The sequence below is a fragment of the Lynx canadensis genome, chromosome B1 (assembly GCF_007474595.2).
Source record: "Lynx canadensis isolate LIC74 chromosome B1, mLynCan4.pri.v2, whole genome shotgun sequence".
Lineage (NCBI taxonomy): Eukaryota > Metazoa > Chordata > Mammalia > Carnivora > Felidae > Lynx > Lynx canadensis.
In genome coordinates, this window is record NC_044306.2 from 114,759,654 (window position 1) to 114,778,359 (window position 18,706).

Sequence of the window (18,706 nt, forward strand, 5' to 3'; positions counted from 1 at the left end):
AAAATCATCTTAACCAACCCATTTAGGCCATTCATAGCATAACAGGATTAATAATTGTAGCCATTAATGAATGTGTCTAACCAACTTTGAAACATTTTAATGAGATTTTAATAGGCACATTTATAAAATAATATGAGAAAAATTGTAGATGACATATATTGTTGCTTCTTTTTCTTTTCACCTTTATGGTACTCTGGTGGATCCAGTGTTCACCGCAAGTATCCCTCAGACAATGGCCATGCCTTCACAGAACTCCTGTCTGGAGAGGAAGGCAGCCATTAAGCCAGTGTAATTCTCAAAATGTCCACCTAATGGCAGTAGTGTTAAGTCTAGAACATAGAAGGTGGAGTGCTTCAGCTGCTTTTGACTGGGGCAGGAGGGTATAAGTCGGGCAGCCTCTAAGGTCACATTCGTCCCTAAGGTATCTCAATAAACTCTATGCCTTTAGTCATATGGATTAAATAAACTGTGGGTCATGTTTTCCCCCTGGAACATCACTGGAATGATCTAAGCTGCAAAGCAGAGCCCCAGACCCAATCATCTATTTCTTACTAACTGTTGTTTTCTATTTCATATCACGAAATAGTTATAATTAACATTATTTTCTTAATACTAAACTGTTCATTAAGAATTAAGCAAATGACATACTTTTGGCTTTCTTTTATACTCCCTCCACTTTAAGTTAGAAGATTAAAATTTTAAAGGCTATATCTTATTCATATCATAAAATTGATTAGTTTAAAGGGATTTTAACCATTACTAAAATAAAATAAGAATACTTGATAAAGTAACAGCCATTCCCTGAAAATGCTTATCCACTGCTTATCTAAAGGGAAACTATTATTCCAATGCAAACATATATAACAAATATTTGTATATTGCTTGACAAAAAATTTTTCCTACAGTTGTATGATTTTGCTGTTGGGTGTTTAAATACTCCTCTCTCCAAAGAGTTAATTCAAATAACTTGAAAGGTTTAAAGCAATCCACAGTACCTTTAGGTAATTTAGGTTAGCTAATTAGTCTCTATGGTTAGATTTTCCACAAAATACAGGAGAAAAGCCCTGATGCATGTATGCATTATAACTTCCTTCCATTGGTAAACAACTGTTACAAAAGCCTTGAAGAATTCGTCTTCGTAAAAACAAATGCATTCTAACTAATAATGATTAGTGCTCTGTGGATAGAATCCTTTCCTTAGTCTTAAATTAATGATGCCACAGGGTCCCAAACTTGACTATCATCTCCTCGTTTCCTTCTTTCTTTAGATTCTTCTTGGGTCTAGAGGATTCAGTAACGGGAAGAGGTCTTCCCTTCACCAGGACTTCTCTTTGGCAAATTTCTGTATTTTAGGACCTATCTCTATTCTGTGTAACTCAAAGTATGTCACACGTTCCACCTAGATTTTATGAAAATATGGATTTGAGAAATAGGAGTAGTGTGGGTTCACAATACTTTTTTAAAATGTTTTTCTTACATATTTCTCCCTCTCACAGGTATTTAGCAGAACAAATTGCTGTTAGTGAATTTCCAATTACAGAACAGTCCAAGAGCTGGAAGGAACATTCACTAGGTGTTAACATCCACTGTCCTGCCTCTAGCTATAGCTCCAAGAAGAAGATTCTTGCTTTACATCTCTTTGGTTACTCTATACAATAATACTTCTGTTAGGAAATAGTGAATCAATTCTTAATTAAAATCTGTGTTTTTCATTTTCAGGGACCTCATGGACTTCCTGGACCAAAGGTAATCCAAAAAAATCCCTTGATTATTGGATTTCTGTTTCCCTGTTAATCATGGAGAAGCATGACGGAAGCATGTCTGTCCCATCTTATTTATCTGTTATATAATGTTATATAATGTTGTATAATCTTTAAGCCTTTAAGTATCCAGATGTTTAAATCTCACAACACAGAATGTCTTACAACAAATTTAAGTGATATCACCTGGAGATGAATTACTCCTCGTTTTGACTTTTTCCATGACACTATGTAAGTTTCTTAATCACTAATCATAATATGTATACTCACAATCAACCATTTAGAGGTGAATCTGATGAGATTCTCAGACTGGTTCAGATATTCTTTCTTATGGTATCATTAGTTGCATATTTAGGTGTAATGATACCCCTTGTTTGTCATATAGCGGTGCTGCATCTAAATGCTTTAACTATCCAACATCTTAATTTTGTACTCCCCCAGAGATCACTGGTCTAGAATGGGGTAGAGTGTATCATGTACTCTATGCTCTGGATTAATAAGAGAACAATAGAGAATACCCCTGCTCATCAGAATTAGTGCAGCTTATATTGTAAATATGGTTTCCATCAGTTCTTTGCTTTTGTGTAGACCAAGAGGACATTTTGGAGAGTTAAAATGACCCTGAAAGAAAGGTTTCTTCTTCCAGGCAGCATATGCAATGAGTTCCTATGTTCTAACCTCAGCTTTGCCACTAACAGGCCATGTCACTTTCAGCAGACTATTTACCCCTCTGATCCTTCTTTTACTCAACTAGGCAACTGACCTCATAGTGTTGCGATAATTTAATGGGTATATTTGTAAGATACTTAGCACAATATCTGGTGCAGTTGTCAATAAACACCCAATAAATGTCGGTTGTTATGATTTGATGCTTTGTTCTGAATTTAAAAATTCAGGAAAAAAAAACTCATGAGGGAAGGTTCAAGGACTCTTGAAAGCTTCTTAGTAGTGAGTTGGTGCATTTAAATGGTGAGAGGTAGGGGAACACATAAATGCAATGTTGGAGCTAGAAATCAGAAAGCTTACAGGCAGCCCACCCTCTCCTTTAGGAACTCCCTGTGGCCCACTCAGCTTTAGGAATGCAGAAGTATTGGTTGGACCCCAGAAATCTGAGTTTCATTTTTTGGGGTCAGGCAGGTGACTCACCCATGAATGGGAAAAATTCATGCCTCTTTATTCTTCTTAGAACACCATACTTCTAGTAAGGCCAGTGTCTCAGAAGCACGGATTATAGTTTGAGTTAAGAGCATTGTGCCGTGGGTCAGAAGGGAGAGCCCATCTATCAACTTTGTGGTCTTGGTAGTTATCTAACCTCTCTGGGTCTTTTTCCCCCACTCTGGACTAAATCAGTAGTTCCTACTCCTGGCTTCTCCTTGGATTTTAAGGCACTACTTAAATAATAGGTTTCAGAAAATTATTAAGTTTGGAAAGATCTCATAGATTACCTGTGATAGTTCCTTGATTTTATAGATGATAAACCATAGGTCCATGAAATTTAGATTATTTGCCCTAAGTTACACTGCTAACTAAATGACTAGTCTGGGACTAGAAATTAGGTCCAGAGTTGAAATTTGGTCTTTCTGACACTACATTTGATTATTTATAAATTCAACTTCTCAGTTCATGCCCACTCATGTTAATGTATGATTCCTCACCACAGAATTCTGTGGCCTACCAAGGCGGCCCTGCTTATTCATCATCTCAAGACCTCTAGCTGAAAGTCCATACACATACATACAAAGCCATCAATCTCAAGTTGAGACCAGTTAACTAACGCTGACTGTTGAGCCTTGGCCTTAACCTCCCCTTGACTTTAGCTCTGTGACATTCCCAGGACCACCCTTTACTGATCACAGCACATTTGGATTTCCTACCGTGGCAGCACTGCAAACGTCCTATCTTCAGAATCCCCAGAACCCATTAGGTCGTGGTGGTGTGTTCATTACTTTGTGACCCCTTTGGAAATTCAAACACTAAGTGGGGTCCTGGACTCTATGTTTAACAAGCATCACACTGATTTTCATCAATCGGACACCTAGGGAAAATACCTCCCAGGTTAATAATCCTTCCTGCCATGTAAACACAATCTCTCCTGCTCTCACGCCTATCCAGCGAGACTCTATAGGGCATTTGAGACTCCATCTTCCTTTCACAAATCTTCCCAGATTTTTGTGATGAAATTAATGTCTGTACTTAAAAGTTGGAAAGTGAACAGGTCAGAACTCTATTTCTGCTGCTGATAGAAAATAGATGTACCGTATTCTTAGGTTTTTAAATATCAGAGTCAAGAGAATTTGTCACTTACCATGGCTTTTGTAATGTCACCTGAGGTGAAACTTCAACTTTATTTATTATAACATTGGGCAGACGGACAGTTATCAAAACTACATTTAAGTACTGTGGTCTTCATAGTCTCTTCTGGGATTGGCTATTTGTTGTCTATTCTGTTGATTAATCCATGTAGGGATCTAACTTGGCAATGTCCGTGAATGAGGACTCACTACATGGCAACACTTCAAACATCAGCTGCTACATTTTTAGCCCATTCCCCAGGGTAAAATGCTTAAAGGCTTAAAATATGTGTATATAACACTGTCCTGCATATTCCAGTTTTTCAGTCCAGCAGAGTGGGTTTTTCTACTGAGCCTCCTTCAACATCCTCCACTCTGTCTCTGATTTGCTTGGTGAGCAAAAGGTACCATAACACCAGTTTCTTTGAGGTAGATCTGAAAAATTCTAGAACTCAGTCCTACACATTTCAATTGCAAGGAGTACGCTTTCTCAGGAATTTCCTAGAACGTTATTTGCCGATTTCAGTTTATTAATTTTTTTACACATGTTTGAAATGAGTGTTGAACTGATGCAAAACAAGTCTAGCCTCACTCTGCTGTTACCTAGAACTGGAATCTGCAACCATTTCAGAGACTGGCTCTCTTCTCTCACAGTTAAAGCACCCATGATAGCAACCAAAATTGGCATTTGCTTTTGCATTTAGGGTGAACCAGGGTTAAATGGTGTTAAAGGATTGAAGGGTGAACCAGGTCAAAAGGGTGACAGAGGACCCCTTGGTCTTCCAGTAAGTAAAGAAAACTTTCCATTTCAGTGCAAATCTCAGACTTTTCTTTCTACCCTAAGTAACAACTCTGGTTTACTCAGTGACTATCTCACATTTGAGGTTTCTGTGATTGGAAAACATATTATAGTAGAGCAGAGCTTAGCCCAGTTTTGTTTGATGCCTGCTCTTGTGTCAGAGGAAGACCCATGACCCAAACAGTGCTGTCCATGTTCTGTCATTCAGTTACACACATGCCAACCTTCCTCTCTTAAGGCTGATGATTCTTCTCCCATCACCCTGCCCTTTAAAAAAGCATTGTGCTGATTATGTCATAATTTCTCACAAATGTTTTTATAATTTAGTTCAGTTTAGAACCCTCCCTCAATTTTATTTCCTCCTTCAGTACCAAAAACTGTAGCCCTCTGTTGGGTGGCAGGTATGCAGTTAGCCATTGCTGATGGCATGAGGTCAGCGCTGTGGCTCCTTACATTAATCAATCATATATCATGGTCTAAGTGTTGTGTGTTATCTGTTTTGAAAATGCCCTCTTATGAGGTTCTTTTGGCAACAGTGAAGGATAGTATGGAAGAAGTATTTTGCGGTTGTTTTGAGATTTTTATTTTTAATAAAAAGGGAATTCTCATCTGCCATGCACTTTAGGCCAATCTTCTTTCCACAACTAAAAAGAGATTTTTAAAAAGGACGATTAAATATGAGGTTTTAGGTTAAAGGTTTTAATATGCTGACTATTCAGTGAATGAAGATAGAAGGCAGTAAAGAACATTATAGATTATGTTATTAAAATAAGACATAAAGTTGGTTAAAAACAGTTCACATGAATATTTTACACATAAAAATGTTAGTGCCTACTTATTTCGCGGTGCCTACTTATTTCACTTTAAGTGTTAAGTATCCTTACAGAGATCAGGCACATAGTGGATGCTTAATATGTACTCACTTATTGAATGAATGATACAAGCCTTGTGTTAGACTATAGGTTAAATCACACCAATTAGACCAATGGACCATGGGCACAAAACCTCTGTGACATATGTAAGTCATTAGTTCACATTCCAGGTAAATATAATGTTATACTCTCAGTACAAAAATTTTACCGTCTCCCTGTTTGTTTTTACATGCTATAATAATGGTGACTCTGAAGAAAGTACCAGAAGGCAAAAGAAAGTTTGGATTTCTATTTTATTAAACCCTTAATCCAATTTCTTTAAAGTTTATCTTAATTCCAAATTTAGGGCTAGTGACAATTTTTATGCAACATTTCGCCAAAACCTGTACATATGCTAGCATTAAACAACAACATAACATTTTTAAAAACTTTAATCATTGCTAACTAAAGATGTATTTTGCATGTATAGTCTGACTCATAATAGGACTGTACAGAAGGAATTGTAAAATAAAAAAACTAAAAGTACCCGAATATAATGGTAGATAGCATCATTGGTACAGTCTGCATCTGGAATAGGTTTTTTTCTTCCATTTTTTATTATTAACTATATCTGCAGCATAAAATGGGAACATAGTTCTGCAACCTTGCCAAGAAAATTTGTAGGGCTAGTGTATTGTCTTTCTTAAATACTCCTTGATTTAATCAATATTTTTAAAGGACTATAAGTCAGTAATTGAGTTTTGGGATACAAAAGTCATATTCGCAGAAGTAATTGTGCTAATTCTTAAAACAAGCATTGAAAGTGTCATATTTTATCACACACTATGCATAGCTTGGAGATCAAGGTAAAAAAAAAAACACGTCGCTTAGGAACAACATTGCATTTTTAAAGTATTTCCCTTTCAGACGTTGATGCAATGATTATTTGAAGCGAATTGAAGAGCAGTTTTGTTTGGGACAGTTATTTTTTGTTTGGACTCATGAAATTTTCCCAGCTTTTTCCTGTTCCTAGAAGTCCCTCTAGTGGTAACTAATGTGAACACAGTAAGAACAACCCAGAAAACAATGAGTATTATTCATGTAAAATCCAGACTCATTCTGGCATGTTAAAATTCTGCATTTGTTATTCAAAAGTGCTATTTTAACAACAAACAAACAAAAAACTAGAGTCTTTTTCTTCTCTGAAATGCTAACTTTGATTGATTATTATAATGAGCCCTTTCTTAGATTGTTGGCCACTTTTTTTCAAAACCTAAAGAAATCTATTGTGAATAGTACAGTCTTTAGAAAGTGAGTATCATATGGAAATTAGCACTCTGTGACTTACAAGTAATTCCTAGAAAGCCTACTTTATAAACCTCATTGACTTGATTTCTGAAGAATTTGTCGAATGGAAATGTCATTAAAATGCCATCATCTGTGGGGCATTTATTGTCACGTGTTTCGTTGTTTTTTTTTTTTTTAACTAACAATTTGTAGCAATGTGATATTCATCCCAGAACCCTGTGACTGCGTATTATGTTGTTTGAAGCGTTACATTTGTTCATTAGTACCTCATACTAATCTCTGTTCTTGTCATTCGTGTTATACCCACCAACCCTGCTACCAACCAAATCACACAGGGAGCATCTGGCTTAGACGGGAAGCCAGGATCCCGGGTGAGTCAGTACCTCATCTTGCTCCAACATGTTTTGTGGCTATGCTTTTGTGCTTCAGGACAGACTCTTTTGCCCCATGTACTTTCATCCAATGATGAGGGCTTCACGGGACTGGAGGGAAAGAAGAAGATGTACAAAGATAGTGGTACAAAACGGAAAGGTGGACAGAGCAGAAGAAGCCTCAGTTCCAGTCTGGATAATTTGCTAGGTGGAGAGAATGGCCAGTCTAATTGGCTTCATTAACTTAGAAGCCTAGACAAAGTTTTCTATAACTAAAGGACAGTTCCCATAATTCCATGAGCAAGTTCCTCTGAAGGGATGAAAATAATGTGAATTTATTTGAACTTACTCTTCCTTTTATGTTTCTGTCCATTTTAAAAATGTAACTTCTTTCCTGGAACTAACTTTCAGATCTTTGTTCATCGAAGTGACCTGTCTGTCTTCTGTCATTTTGTCTCTTTTCTTTGGTTCTTAACAGTTCCATCTCTTAAAGTTTAGCCACAGATAATCAGTGTTTAGAAGTCTTCTGAAGATGAACTTTGAATTCAGGCAGTAAGAAGATCAGATGAGATGATAAGAATTCACCAATATTAGAATGAGTTTAAGCCCTAAATTATTTCATATCGCAAAGCTGTAATAGAAAAAAAGAATAGTTACAACAGAAATATGAATAATAAAAATAGTATAACTATAATACATATAATATAATAAATATATTATAGATATTATAAGTAAAAACTGTGCTGGAATACTTCCTACATTTGCAAATATTAGAATACATTCTTTGCAAATAAGGACAGTCTTCTTGAAAATGAGTAAATCACTTGAAGTCCTTGCTACATCTTTAAGAATCAAAAAGAAATTCCAAGCTTTTCAATTCTAAAAACCTGCTTCAGGCAGTCATTATTTTCACTGGACCTAGTGTTCCTGTATTCATTCAGTCTGAGACAGAAATCCTAATCCTGAGCCAGGAGGCCAGAGGGCAATTATGCCATTAAATCAGCCGGCTGCCGGGTTTATGCCTTGTAAGACTGTAGCAGAAGCTAGGAGAGTAATTCCTTCCCTCTGAGCCCCCTGCTGCTCCCAACAGAGCCGGAGAAAGTTTGGTTTGAACAGTTAAACACTGTTCTCATTTACTTGATATTTTTTTCCACCTGTGTAACTGTTCCAGCCTCTTAAACAGCTGAAAACAAAGCTTCGTGGCCGAGGAGTGTGAGAGTGACAGTGGGTGGAGAATGGACGAAGGGAAAACACCTCCATTTCTCTCCTTAAGATTATGGGGGCAAAGTGAAGATGTTCCATGAAGTCAGGGAGGAAGTATATAATTAAATATGACTTACAGTTTCTCGTGTGTACTCTTCATTAAAATATGCAGTTACATAATTCACCCTTTTTGCATGGGTTTCTTGGAAACTGCTGGCCGGAAAGAATCAAATATAAAGCACTTTGAAAGGAGATGAGTCGTCTGACTGACTTTCTAAGGCATCATTCACCCAGGAAAAGTCCAGGATAAAATATAACTGCTTTTCTTATGGCCCTTTGGATATGTCTCTATCTTATTTTTGTCTTTTTTTTTAGGGTACAGATGGCCCTATGGGACCCCATGGCCCTGCAGGTCCCAAAGGAGAAAGAGTAAGTTGCTCCTGAGGTTATAAAGCTGTGACCTAAAGAAAACACATTGTGGCTTTTCTGGCTTAGCTGAACTGAACTGTTCGTTTCCCAGAAAAAATAAAGGACCATCTAACACATTCAATGAAAATATACCATCTTAAGTCCTAATCAGAGTTCTCACACGGAGAGAACAACAGAGTATTAAATAGAATGTAGCTGCCTTAACAAAAAATAATGAATACATTTACATAGCTAAAATAAATAGCTCAGACCATTCCTTCTTAACCCATAAGGAAGATATTTGCATTTGGCTTGAATCCAGAAAGTTGAAGTCAATGGGGCTAAAATTTCCAGGACTACATATTCTGGTTGATAATCTTTTATATAAAGCTACTGTATTCACTCAGAGTAAGTTATAACTTTTTTTTTTTAAAGGAAATTACAAAACCTAAGTATTCTCCACACAGTTACACATGCTCCTTTATTTATTTATTTATTTTAGCAAAAGAATAGGCCGTCTATCTTTAACCATAAGGAAATAATTTCAGTGCATTATAGAACAAAAACCTTTCACTAACCTCCCTATTGCGAGGCCATGTTTCTGTATCCTTGGGAGAAAAAAAAAAAGACATTCAGAGTGGAAGATAAATATCTGACACAAAAAAATGTATCGCAGCGTCAGCAGCTGGTTATCTGTCTGGAACTTTTCTCCCTCTTTCTCTATTTTTCTCCCACTTTTTCTTTTCTTCACTTTGGAAAACTTAGCAGTTGTGTGTGTGTGTGTGTGTGTGTGTCTGAGTGGACTTGTGTCATCAATTTCCCCACCATCCAGGATAAGCTGGAAAGAAAGATGCAAGGGCTTCACAATGTTGGAATGATTCATTGTGCAAGTTGCAGTTTTTTTAAACTAGATAGAGTTTCTTCAGTCTGGGGTAATTTGCTTTAAAACAGAGGGCCACATAGTGATTTCTTTGGCAAACATCCCAATTCCATAATTCTATGTTCTATAAAATGAATTCATTCATTCAGTAAATATTTATTACATTTTGTGATGTATAAAACACAGTGTACTCCTAGTGTGAAATGCAAACACTTCTCCCATTTGTGGAGTCTATTTTGCCAATTTGCTCCAGTGAATTGAATAATACCATTATAATTGATTCATCATCCTATAACCTTTTACTAATACTATATATTAGTATTAGAATAATACCATTATTAGTATTAGTATTAGTATTACCATTATTAGAATTAGTATTAGAATAATACCATTATAATTGATTCATCATCCTATAACCTTTCACTAATACTATATATATATATATATACACATACACACACATATATATGCACATACATACATATATATGTATATATATACATATATAATCTTAAAACTGTAAAGGAAATAGCTATTTCCCTGACCTAGCAGAGTTTTAATCTAAGTGCAGAGAAAAAAAGTATCAGCAAGAAATAACCAGATCATGAGGCCAAAGTGAATACAAACAGTACAGAACTGTACATACAATGATGAGGAAGTCTGGCTTCATCCAATAATGCTTCTAGAAAGAGGTGAGTCCTAAAGGAATGAATTATCTGAATCTGCAATTGTCTTACTTCTAAACTCAAACCGACTTAGGAAGATCACCTTCATTAAAAATATTTAAAAGCTAAGAGGCTCATGCTGCTGACGCATTGAAGCGTTGTATCAAGAAATCCAGCACGTGTCCTAAAAATGGAGCAGCAAATAGCAAGTCGTCTTTTGGCAGAATGCCCTTGGGGTTCAAGAGGGTTTACCGTATGGTAAATCAGCTGCTACTTCCGATAGCTCCTCGGTGTCATAAGAATATCAGGTATCAGCGCTGGGGCAGGATTAACTGGGAGAGCAAATGAAATCGCTAAGAATTTTTGAAGACATAGTTTAAGTCAAATGGTGTGCAATGTGAAGTGTTACACTTGTATTTACTCAGCACGTTAACTATCTTCACTGGCTCGCATATCAGTACTCTCCAAGTGCCCCTCACCCAAAGTGTTAAACTGGAGTGTTATTCTCAAAGTTAATTGACCGAGGTGTCACCTGGACTCTCTTGAAGAAGTTTCCACTTTTAAAGAGGGAGGAATCAGGAATCCATTCCAGATAATTCCTCAGTGTGGGCATGCAAGTTAAAGAGCCTGAATGAAATGAGACCAGCCTAAAAGAAGACTAACATTGGACGTTGTCATTCAGAAATTGTCAAAAACATGAGTGACAGCATGAGCCCTTCAAGCACCTGATGGTCCCTGCCTTGAGCTGATTTCTTCATCTGGCCTTGTCAATGCTTAGGAACTCTGTGAAGGGTGTTAAATTTGAGAGGTTTAAAAGTGTTTCGGGAATTATTTAATCCAGGAGAAGTTACACGTTCGAGTCCCTATTTCATTTCATATCTCATATTCAAATTAATATTTCACTCCTAAAAGTTTTCTAGCTGAGACCATTAGGATGCCTTTGGCTCTAAGTGACAGAATCCCAACTCAAAATGGCTTATGCAATAAAGAAACTAAATATTGTTTTATCTAACAAAACATTCAAAGGAGGGACTCTCTGCTCTGCTTCTGTTCCCTTTCCACATGCTGCCTTTGTCTTCTGATCACAGGCAAACAGGTCACTGTCCCTACAAACCTCCTCTCCAATGAGGCATCATCTTCTCCTTAGCAGTGAGCAAACCTTTCCCATCACTTCCCCTCTGACTTCCCTCAACACCTCATTGGCCAGAGTACGGACACATGTCCTCTTCTGAAGCAGTCACTGGCGAGTGAAATGGAATTGTCATTACCTTAAAGTAATTGTTTGGGGTGAGCAATTCTGTAAGAGGAGTTCCACAAACAAATGTCTTTGTGACAGCTTAATTCAAACAAGTCATGGTATATTAATTTTAAAAACAAAAGAAAGCCAACAAAGCTGAAGGTACTCAGAGGAGGGGAAAAGGGAATAGGTATATCAGAAGAATCTGTGGAGATTTTTCAAGGTAGACCTACTCCAGGTTATGCGAACCCTCTTTTTAAACCCCCACCTCCCACTACACCCCCATCCTACCCCCACACGCGCACACATATACACCACCACCATCACCACCATTTTAAAAAATCATAAAATAACACTGCCAGATCAAACAGAAAGAAATTTATTTTGAATTGGTAGCCAAACCCTTTTCATTAAAAATAAGACTTCTGATTGTATATTAATGATGATAGCTACCACTTATGTATGAGACATATTATTTGATGACATATAATTTGATACTTTATAATCACATTTAATCTTCAGAGCAAGTCTTGCAGAATATGTATTATTCTTCTTGTTTAACAGCCAATGAAGCTAGGGCATAGAAAGGTTAAGAAGGTTACCTAAGACCACACAGCCAGTAAATGCCAAACTGGAATTCAAATTTAAATCTGTTTGATTTCAAAGCCTGGCAGCCTTACTGACTGACTGGAAATTGTTCTTTCAGTAATAAACATAAAGTAATAATGAGTAAAAGTTCAACAAGCTTTTATCATATTCACTTTCGCTAATCTCCCTACACATATATATGTGCCTCTAGGTGACAGGGCCAATTAGCCCCACCAACACCTCAGTTTAGGTTAAAGAAGAATGTTAATAGTGACTTGAAATTTGCTCACATGGGAATCTGGAGTACAGAGGCACATGGCATAAAGCTTGAATCTGCACACACAGCTACCAGCTGAACTTTGCATTTTAGCCATGAAAAGATTTGCTAACCTTTAAACTTCTTCAAAGGTGTGATAAAAGAAGGTAACATTTTCTTCTTGGCCACTCATATAAATATCACCATTACTCCTGAAGTTCGCATGCTAACTACTGACAAGCACCTTAATTTTACAGATGGCAGCAAAAGGAAACACTACTTGAAATGAAGAACATTTCTTTATCTCTTTATTATAATTATTTTGTATTTATGGATCCACCCCCAATCTCACCGTATTCTTTATAAGTATTCAAGATTATCATTATCACGTATATTGTTATAGCTGGGGCTGCTGTTCTATTTAAATAGGCTCATGGAAAGTGAGTGATGAAGGTAGTAAAAAGCCACCTTCTCAGACATTTATTTATTAGAAGGCATAGAAGTGTTTAAACTCTCTTTTTCAGAAAGGAAGCAAAACATGCACCTGATCATACTGATGTGACTTGATTAATTCAAATATGATTTACTCATGTGCCAGACACTATTCTAAGCCATGAGGATGCGGTAGGGCCCTGGCACCCCAGTGTGCATGTTCTAGTGAGGGGCACAGCAGGGAATAATCGTGCCTATCTCCTGGTGTTGGAGGCCATAAAATAAAATACAGCTCTGCAAAGGGCCAGGGTGGTCAAGGAAGAGGCCTGCTGAAGAAGAGAATTTGATAGAAAAAAAACAACAACATTTTATTCTTACATTTAAAAAATGTAGTAACTTAAAATAGTGAGTAACAGATAAATGTTTCACACTAATGCCAAAGAAACCCAAGTATAGCACTCTAGATTTGCAAATCCTTCGCACAACTGGATAGCAGTTCTCTTACCTACTGCCCTTCTTTCAGAGGTAATTTGGTAAAATATGCAAATGTGGGTTTCTTTTACTCTGTCAGTGACAGAAACCCCTAAAGAGCCTAAGTCATTGGAATGTTGATAAAATGGTACCTCCAATGGAGGCTTTATACACAGGCCATTAGGGAAAGTGTGTGAATATGGCATTTGTGTATGATTTGAACTTTACGGCTTTCATTTTAGGGTGAAAAAGGAGCTATGGGAGAGCCTGGACCCAGAGGACCCTATGGTCTACCTGTGAGTTCTGTCTCTTGTTTCCACCTCCAGCATGCATAGATGACCTGACACCAGCACGGTTAACCCTTCCCTCGTGGGGCAGACTAACCACATTAGAGGAGCAGAGAATCACCCACTAATTCTCCATGATACCAGTGTAACCATGTCCTTCATGGGTCATATTCACATCTATTCTCAGACACACACACTCTCAGACACACACACACACACACACACACACACACACACACTTCTGGAGATGGAGAGGATCAGAGATTATCCACTAGACCAAAGGTTCTAACCTGAAAGTCAGATTTCAACACGCTCCCTATGCCATCTCACTAGGCACCCATAATTGACACTTCCTTGGAAGGTCACTGCCAAAAGTGGGTGTGAAAGTGTCACTTAGTGTCTTCAGACTTTATCTGTTCCCATAGGTTATTGACTAAAACTACTCTTGCTAATAAAAGTTATTTCTCAAATTGATATTTACAATGACTTCGATGTTTCTGACCTTTCTAAAGTACTGCAGTGATAAGAGATCTTTAGAACACAGAATGTTAATAGTGTTCTGTCTTCTGAAAATTCCCAATTATATGGTCTTCAAACTGAGGCTTCAGGTTTACTTCAGAACACTATCTTGGGGTTGATTATAAGTGATTTGATAGGGTAGGGTAGGACTGCAATAGAAAAACATATACTCCATTGAAGTTTTTAACCCCTATATACCTTCCACATGCCTTATAACCTTACAGTTTTTATGAACCAAGATATAAATTTAACTCAGGATTACTTCAGTGCTGAAAGAGATGCTGATTTTGAAAGAGATTACAAAATCTAATTGACAGAATTAAAGCAACTTTTCAGGCACTTTGGATGGCCCTGTTGTGTGACACAATAGGGTCTTTGCCCTGGTAATCTTGCACAACCGTCTTATGACTCCTTTTATATTTGGGGATCATGCATTGACAAAGTTTACTTAACAACAGTTTTTAAGTTGTGACCCTCACACCCTCAATATTTATAGACAAGGCGCCCATCTAGCCAAATTAAAACGATACTTAACAATAAGCAGGTTTCACATTCTTTACTCATTTATAAACCAAGTACTAAGTTATCAAACCGAAGCAGTATTGATTTGCATAGTCTATTAGTGCTGGTATGTTTTTCGGTCAACTAAACAGCATCTGTGTTTTCAGCTAACTCCTGGATTGATAAAGTGGGTACCAAGCATTAAACTTCAGCAAAATATCTGGCTATATAACCTAATACATAATAAAAAAAAATATTACCATGACCCTTAACTACAGCATTAACAGTCCCTTCACTTGATTTGGTGAGAGAAATTGGTATTACTAATCAATAAAGACTCTTTTTCACATCTCTGAAGTAGTTGTTCTAATACTAGTGTTGCATGTCCAGGCAGCCTTAAACAAACACTAACCTATTCATGAAACTTAGGAACACTAATGTAGCTACTATGGTTCTTTGGCAGGGGAAAGATGGAGAGCCTGGTCTTGATGTAAGTAATTTGTACAATGAACATCTTCCTGTGACAATAGATGCTGATGGTCTCCATCATCAATAACAGCAAGAATACCTTTTTCTAGGCACGTAGTTATTCATACAGCGTATACTGCTGTGCGTGTAGACAGCAATATAAAATACACCACTAGTGTCTGCATGAGATAAACAGAAAAGCCAAACACAGAATTAGTGTAAAGTTAATAACTGACAGTTAATAATGGCACTTCAAAATACTTTCCCAAATTAGGGACACCCCCTGCACATCGGCAGTTGAATGACTGATTTTAAACTCTGCGGAAAATTGGAATATCTTTCACATGCTACCTTTAAGGAATGGTGTGCTGTGTTTATTCTCAAAGCTGCTATGCAATATTTTTTCCTTTTAGCATAAAGTGTCTATACACCTTATGATAACATAATTCTATAAAAATAGAGAATGTCAAAAGTATATGCCTCTTGAAATGATCACTTTATTATGTGAATATAATAGTAGCCTGTATTATGTAGTACTATTACATTAAGTAATAGTTACTTTTTCTTGAGCACCTGTTATGTACAAGCATAAAATGCTGAGGTAAGTGCTTTGCCCAAGGCCATACAAATCAGTGAACTTGCCAGGATTCACACTAGGATCCTGATATTCTCTCCACTATACATATTTTAGGAGAAAAAGCAAGAAATGTGTTTTATATAGATAACTGAAATGTTAGACAGCTATTGCTTCAAAGTGCTACTTTATCTAAATTTTGAGATTATTGGTCGTGCCATTTCTCTTCATATTTGCGTTCAAGAACATGAAGTCTTACCTTTTTTTAAATATGATTTTGCCACAGTTACATTAATAGTTCTTTTTGGTTTGCTTTTTATCCTATAGGGCTTCCCTGGTCCACGAGGCGAGAAGGGTGATGTAGGAGAAAAGGGAGAAAAGGTGACCTCTCCATTCTAGCACGTGCCTGTTTGATTTTTCTCATGCCATGTGCTTTTCTGTTCAACCTGTGTGATTCTTTCATACATCTAATTTTTCTCCATCCTGTGCTCCAAAAACTCACTGATGCCTGATCTAAAAAACCAGGTCTTCACAGAGCAATGAAGGCTATGGCCCTAGAAATAAGGGCACAATCTAGCATAGAACAAAAAAATTTAGTCTCCAGATTGCCAGGCTACAGTCTTTTGACCACCTGGCACCAATTTGTTGAAAGATGTAATGTCTGGGGATTCTTGAAAATAAAATAAAAAGGCATTTATTAAAGTGAAATTAAATAGCCCAGATCTGCAAGGGTCTTCTGGCAGAGCTCACCTACCATGTAAAACCAGCATCTAATTTATATGGACAACATTCCCAGTAGAGAGACAAAAGATGTGTCCTATGTCGTGATTGTTTGATTGGAAAACGGAGAGCAAGCAGTGTGACTGATAAACCCCAGTGAGTCCACCATTACGCAGGGGGTAGGACTCACCACCTCCAGATGCTGGAGATATTTTTAAATGAAGATATTCGTGTATTTTATGACGTTAGTGTTTAGGTTCTATATCAGGACCATTGGCTCCAGGGGATATAACAGCCAATATCAGGCAAATTGGTTTTATGTCTGAAAGCAAAATTTGGATTATGGATTTTTAAAAACATTTTTTCCTTTCCTCTCCCCTTTGAACAATAATTTTGGGCCTTGAACAGTAATTTTTTACATTGAGTACAGCAAGAGAAGTAAACAGAAACTCAGTACCTTCATAGAATAGTGAAAATCTTACAGTGGCTGAAATTGTACTTTCCCAGTTCAAATTTAAACCAATTCTGTTTCTCAGATTAATTTATGTCCTGCTGTACTTAACAAAACACTGTTTTCAAACCCCTATAAATTCTCTTTAACGGTGAAATTTATTGCTGTTGAAAAACAAGGCCAGGGGCGCCTGGGTGGCTCAGTTGGTTGAGCATCCGACTCTTGATTTCAGCTCAGGTCAAGATCCCAGGGTTGTAGGATCAAGCCCTGTGTCAGTTGCGCACTGAGCGTGGAGCCTACTTAAGATTCTCTTTCTCTTTCCCTCTGCCTCTCTCCCCCACTCAAGCTCTCTCTGTCTCTAGAAAGGAAGAAAGAAAGAAAAGAAAGAAAGAGAGGGACGGAGGAAAGGGAGAGAGAGACAAGAAAGAAAGAAAAGCAAGGCCAAAATAGAATTGTCAAAGAAAGAAGGGTATTAAGCCTGCTGTGTGTTCTTTAGGCCTTAGACATTACTTAGCTTCCCACTGGTAAGAGAGCTCATGTCAGTGGTTATGTAAAAGCACCATCATCATCATTATCAATATCACTGCATTTATTGAACATTTATTATATGCTTTCCCAAAAGCTTTATACATGCTAAGTCTTTTAATCCTCATAACACACCCCTGATGTTGGTGCTGTTACAGTCCCCATTTCACAGACAAGGAAACTGAAACCTTAAAAAAGTTCTTTTCTTTTAAATTATAAATGCTAATGATAAAGTGTACATGTTTTGGTTTGAGATAAATTGTACATGTGAGCCTTTAGCCCAAGGTGTATGTACTTCAAAGATTATAGGCATTTATTTTATATTTACCTAATGGGTTGTATAAGTCTAAAATCTTAGTCACTCAAAAGTATGTCACCATTGTGGGGATACTCATTTTAACGATCTTTTAAATAAAGAAGAAATTATCAGTATTATAACTTATGAAAACAAAGCTACAAATTTAATCCTCAGAATAATATTAATCACTCATACAAAAACATTTCCATATTTCAGATTCCATGATTAGAAGTTTTACATTCAGGAAAATTAGATCCAAATGTGAACACTTTATGTATATCATTTTTTGACATGGGAGATAAAAATTAGCAAGAGCCCTCATGTGCTCATGCCCATAAGGACAGATGGTTTTGTGTCACATAGGGAATCACTAACTGCTACAAAATTATGTTGATTAGTAGTAATGCTGATTCATTATTCTTTGTACAATAGTGTCTGTTTTCCATAAAGCTTGAGGTTTGCTAAAATATTACTGAAAAAGGATTCCTACAGCCTGTTAGAGTCAACATTCCTATGACAACACTTTTCTGTCAAGTATTGATCTGTTGACTTACCAAATAATGAATTGAATCCTAAATTATTAATACTCAACACACCTGTCTGACCTATGTGATGAAGAGTCCACCGCCCGCTGGGAAAGAAAAGCTTACCCAAACAAGTTTAAATCAATTTTATGTCCTGGCATTGACGTTATTTGCTGAGGAAAGATATTGACTGAACTTGCATGAGTGAACAATTTAGTCCTAAATGCTCCTCCCATCCTACTTCCTGTCACACCTGCTCGCATTTCACCCTGGATTCTTTGTCTTTGTCTTTGATCGTGATTAACCAAACCACACGGAA

The 18,706-nt window shown here is 37.0% G+C and overlaps 1 protein-coding gene across 1 annotated transcript in view; it reads left to right on the forward strand.

Annotated features, from left to right (window-relative positions):
- LOC115512338 (collagen alpha-1(XXV) chain) overlaps positions 1 to 18,706 on the forward strand; it is a 39,033-nt gene that overhangs the window by 8,924 nt on the left and 11,403 nt on the right. The window contains exons 7-11 of the mRNA XM_032592922.1: positions 1,720 to 1,746; positions 8,959 to 9,012; positions 13,763 to 13,816; positions 15,291 to 15,317; positions 16,197 to 16,250. Of these exons, the coding sequence (XP_032448813.1) occupies positions 1,720 to 1,746; positions 8,959 to 9,012; positions 13,763 to 13,816; positions 15,291 to 15,317; positions 16,197 to 16,250 (216 nt within the window). The remainder of the gene's footprint in view (positions 1 to 1,719; positions 1,747 to 8,958; positions 9,013 to 13,762; positions 13,817 to 15,290; positions 15,318 to 16,196; positions 16,251 to 18,706) is intronic.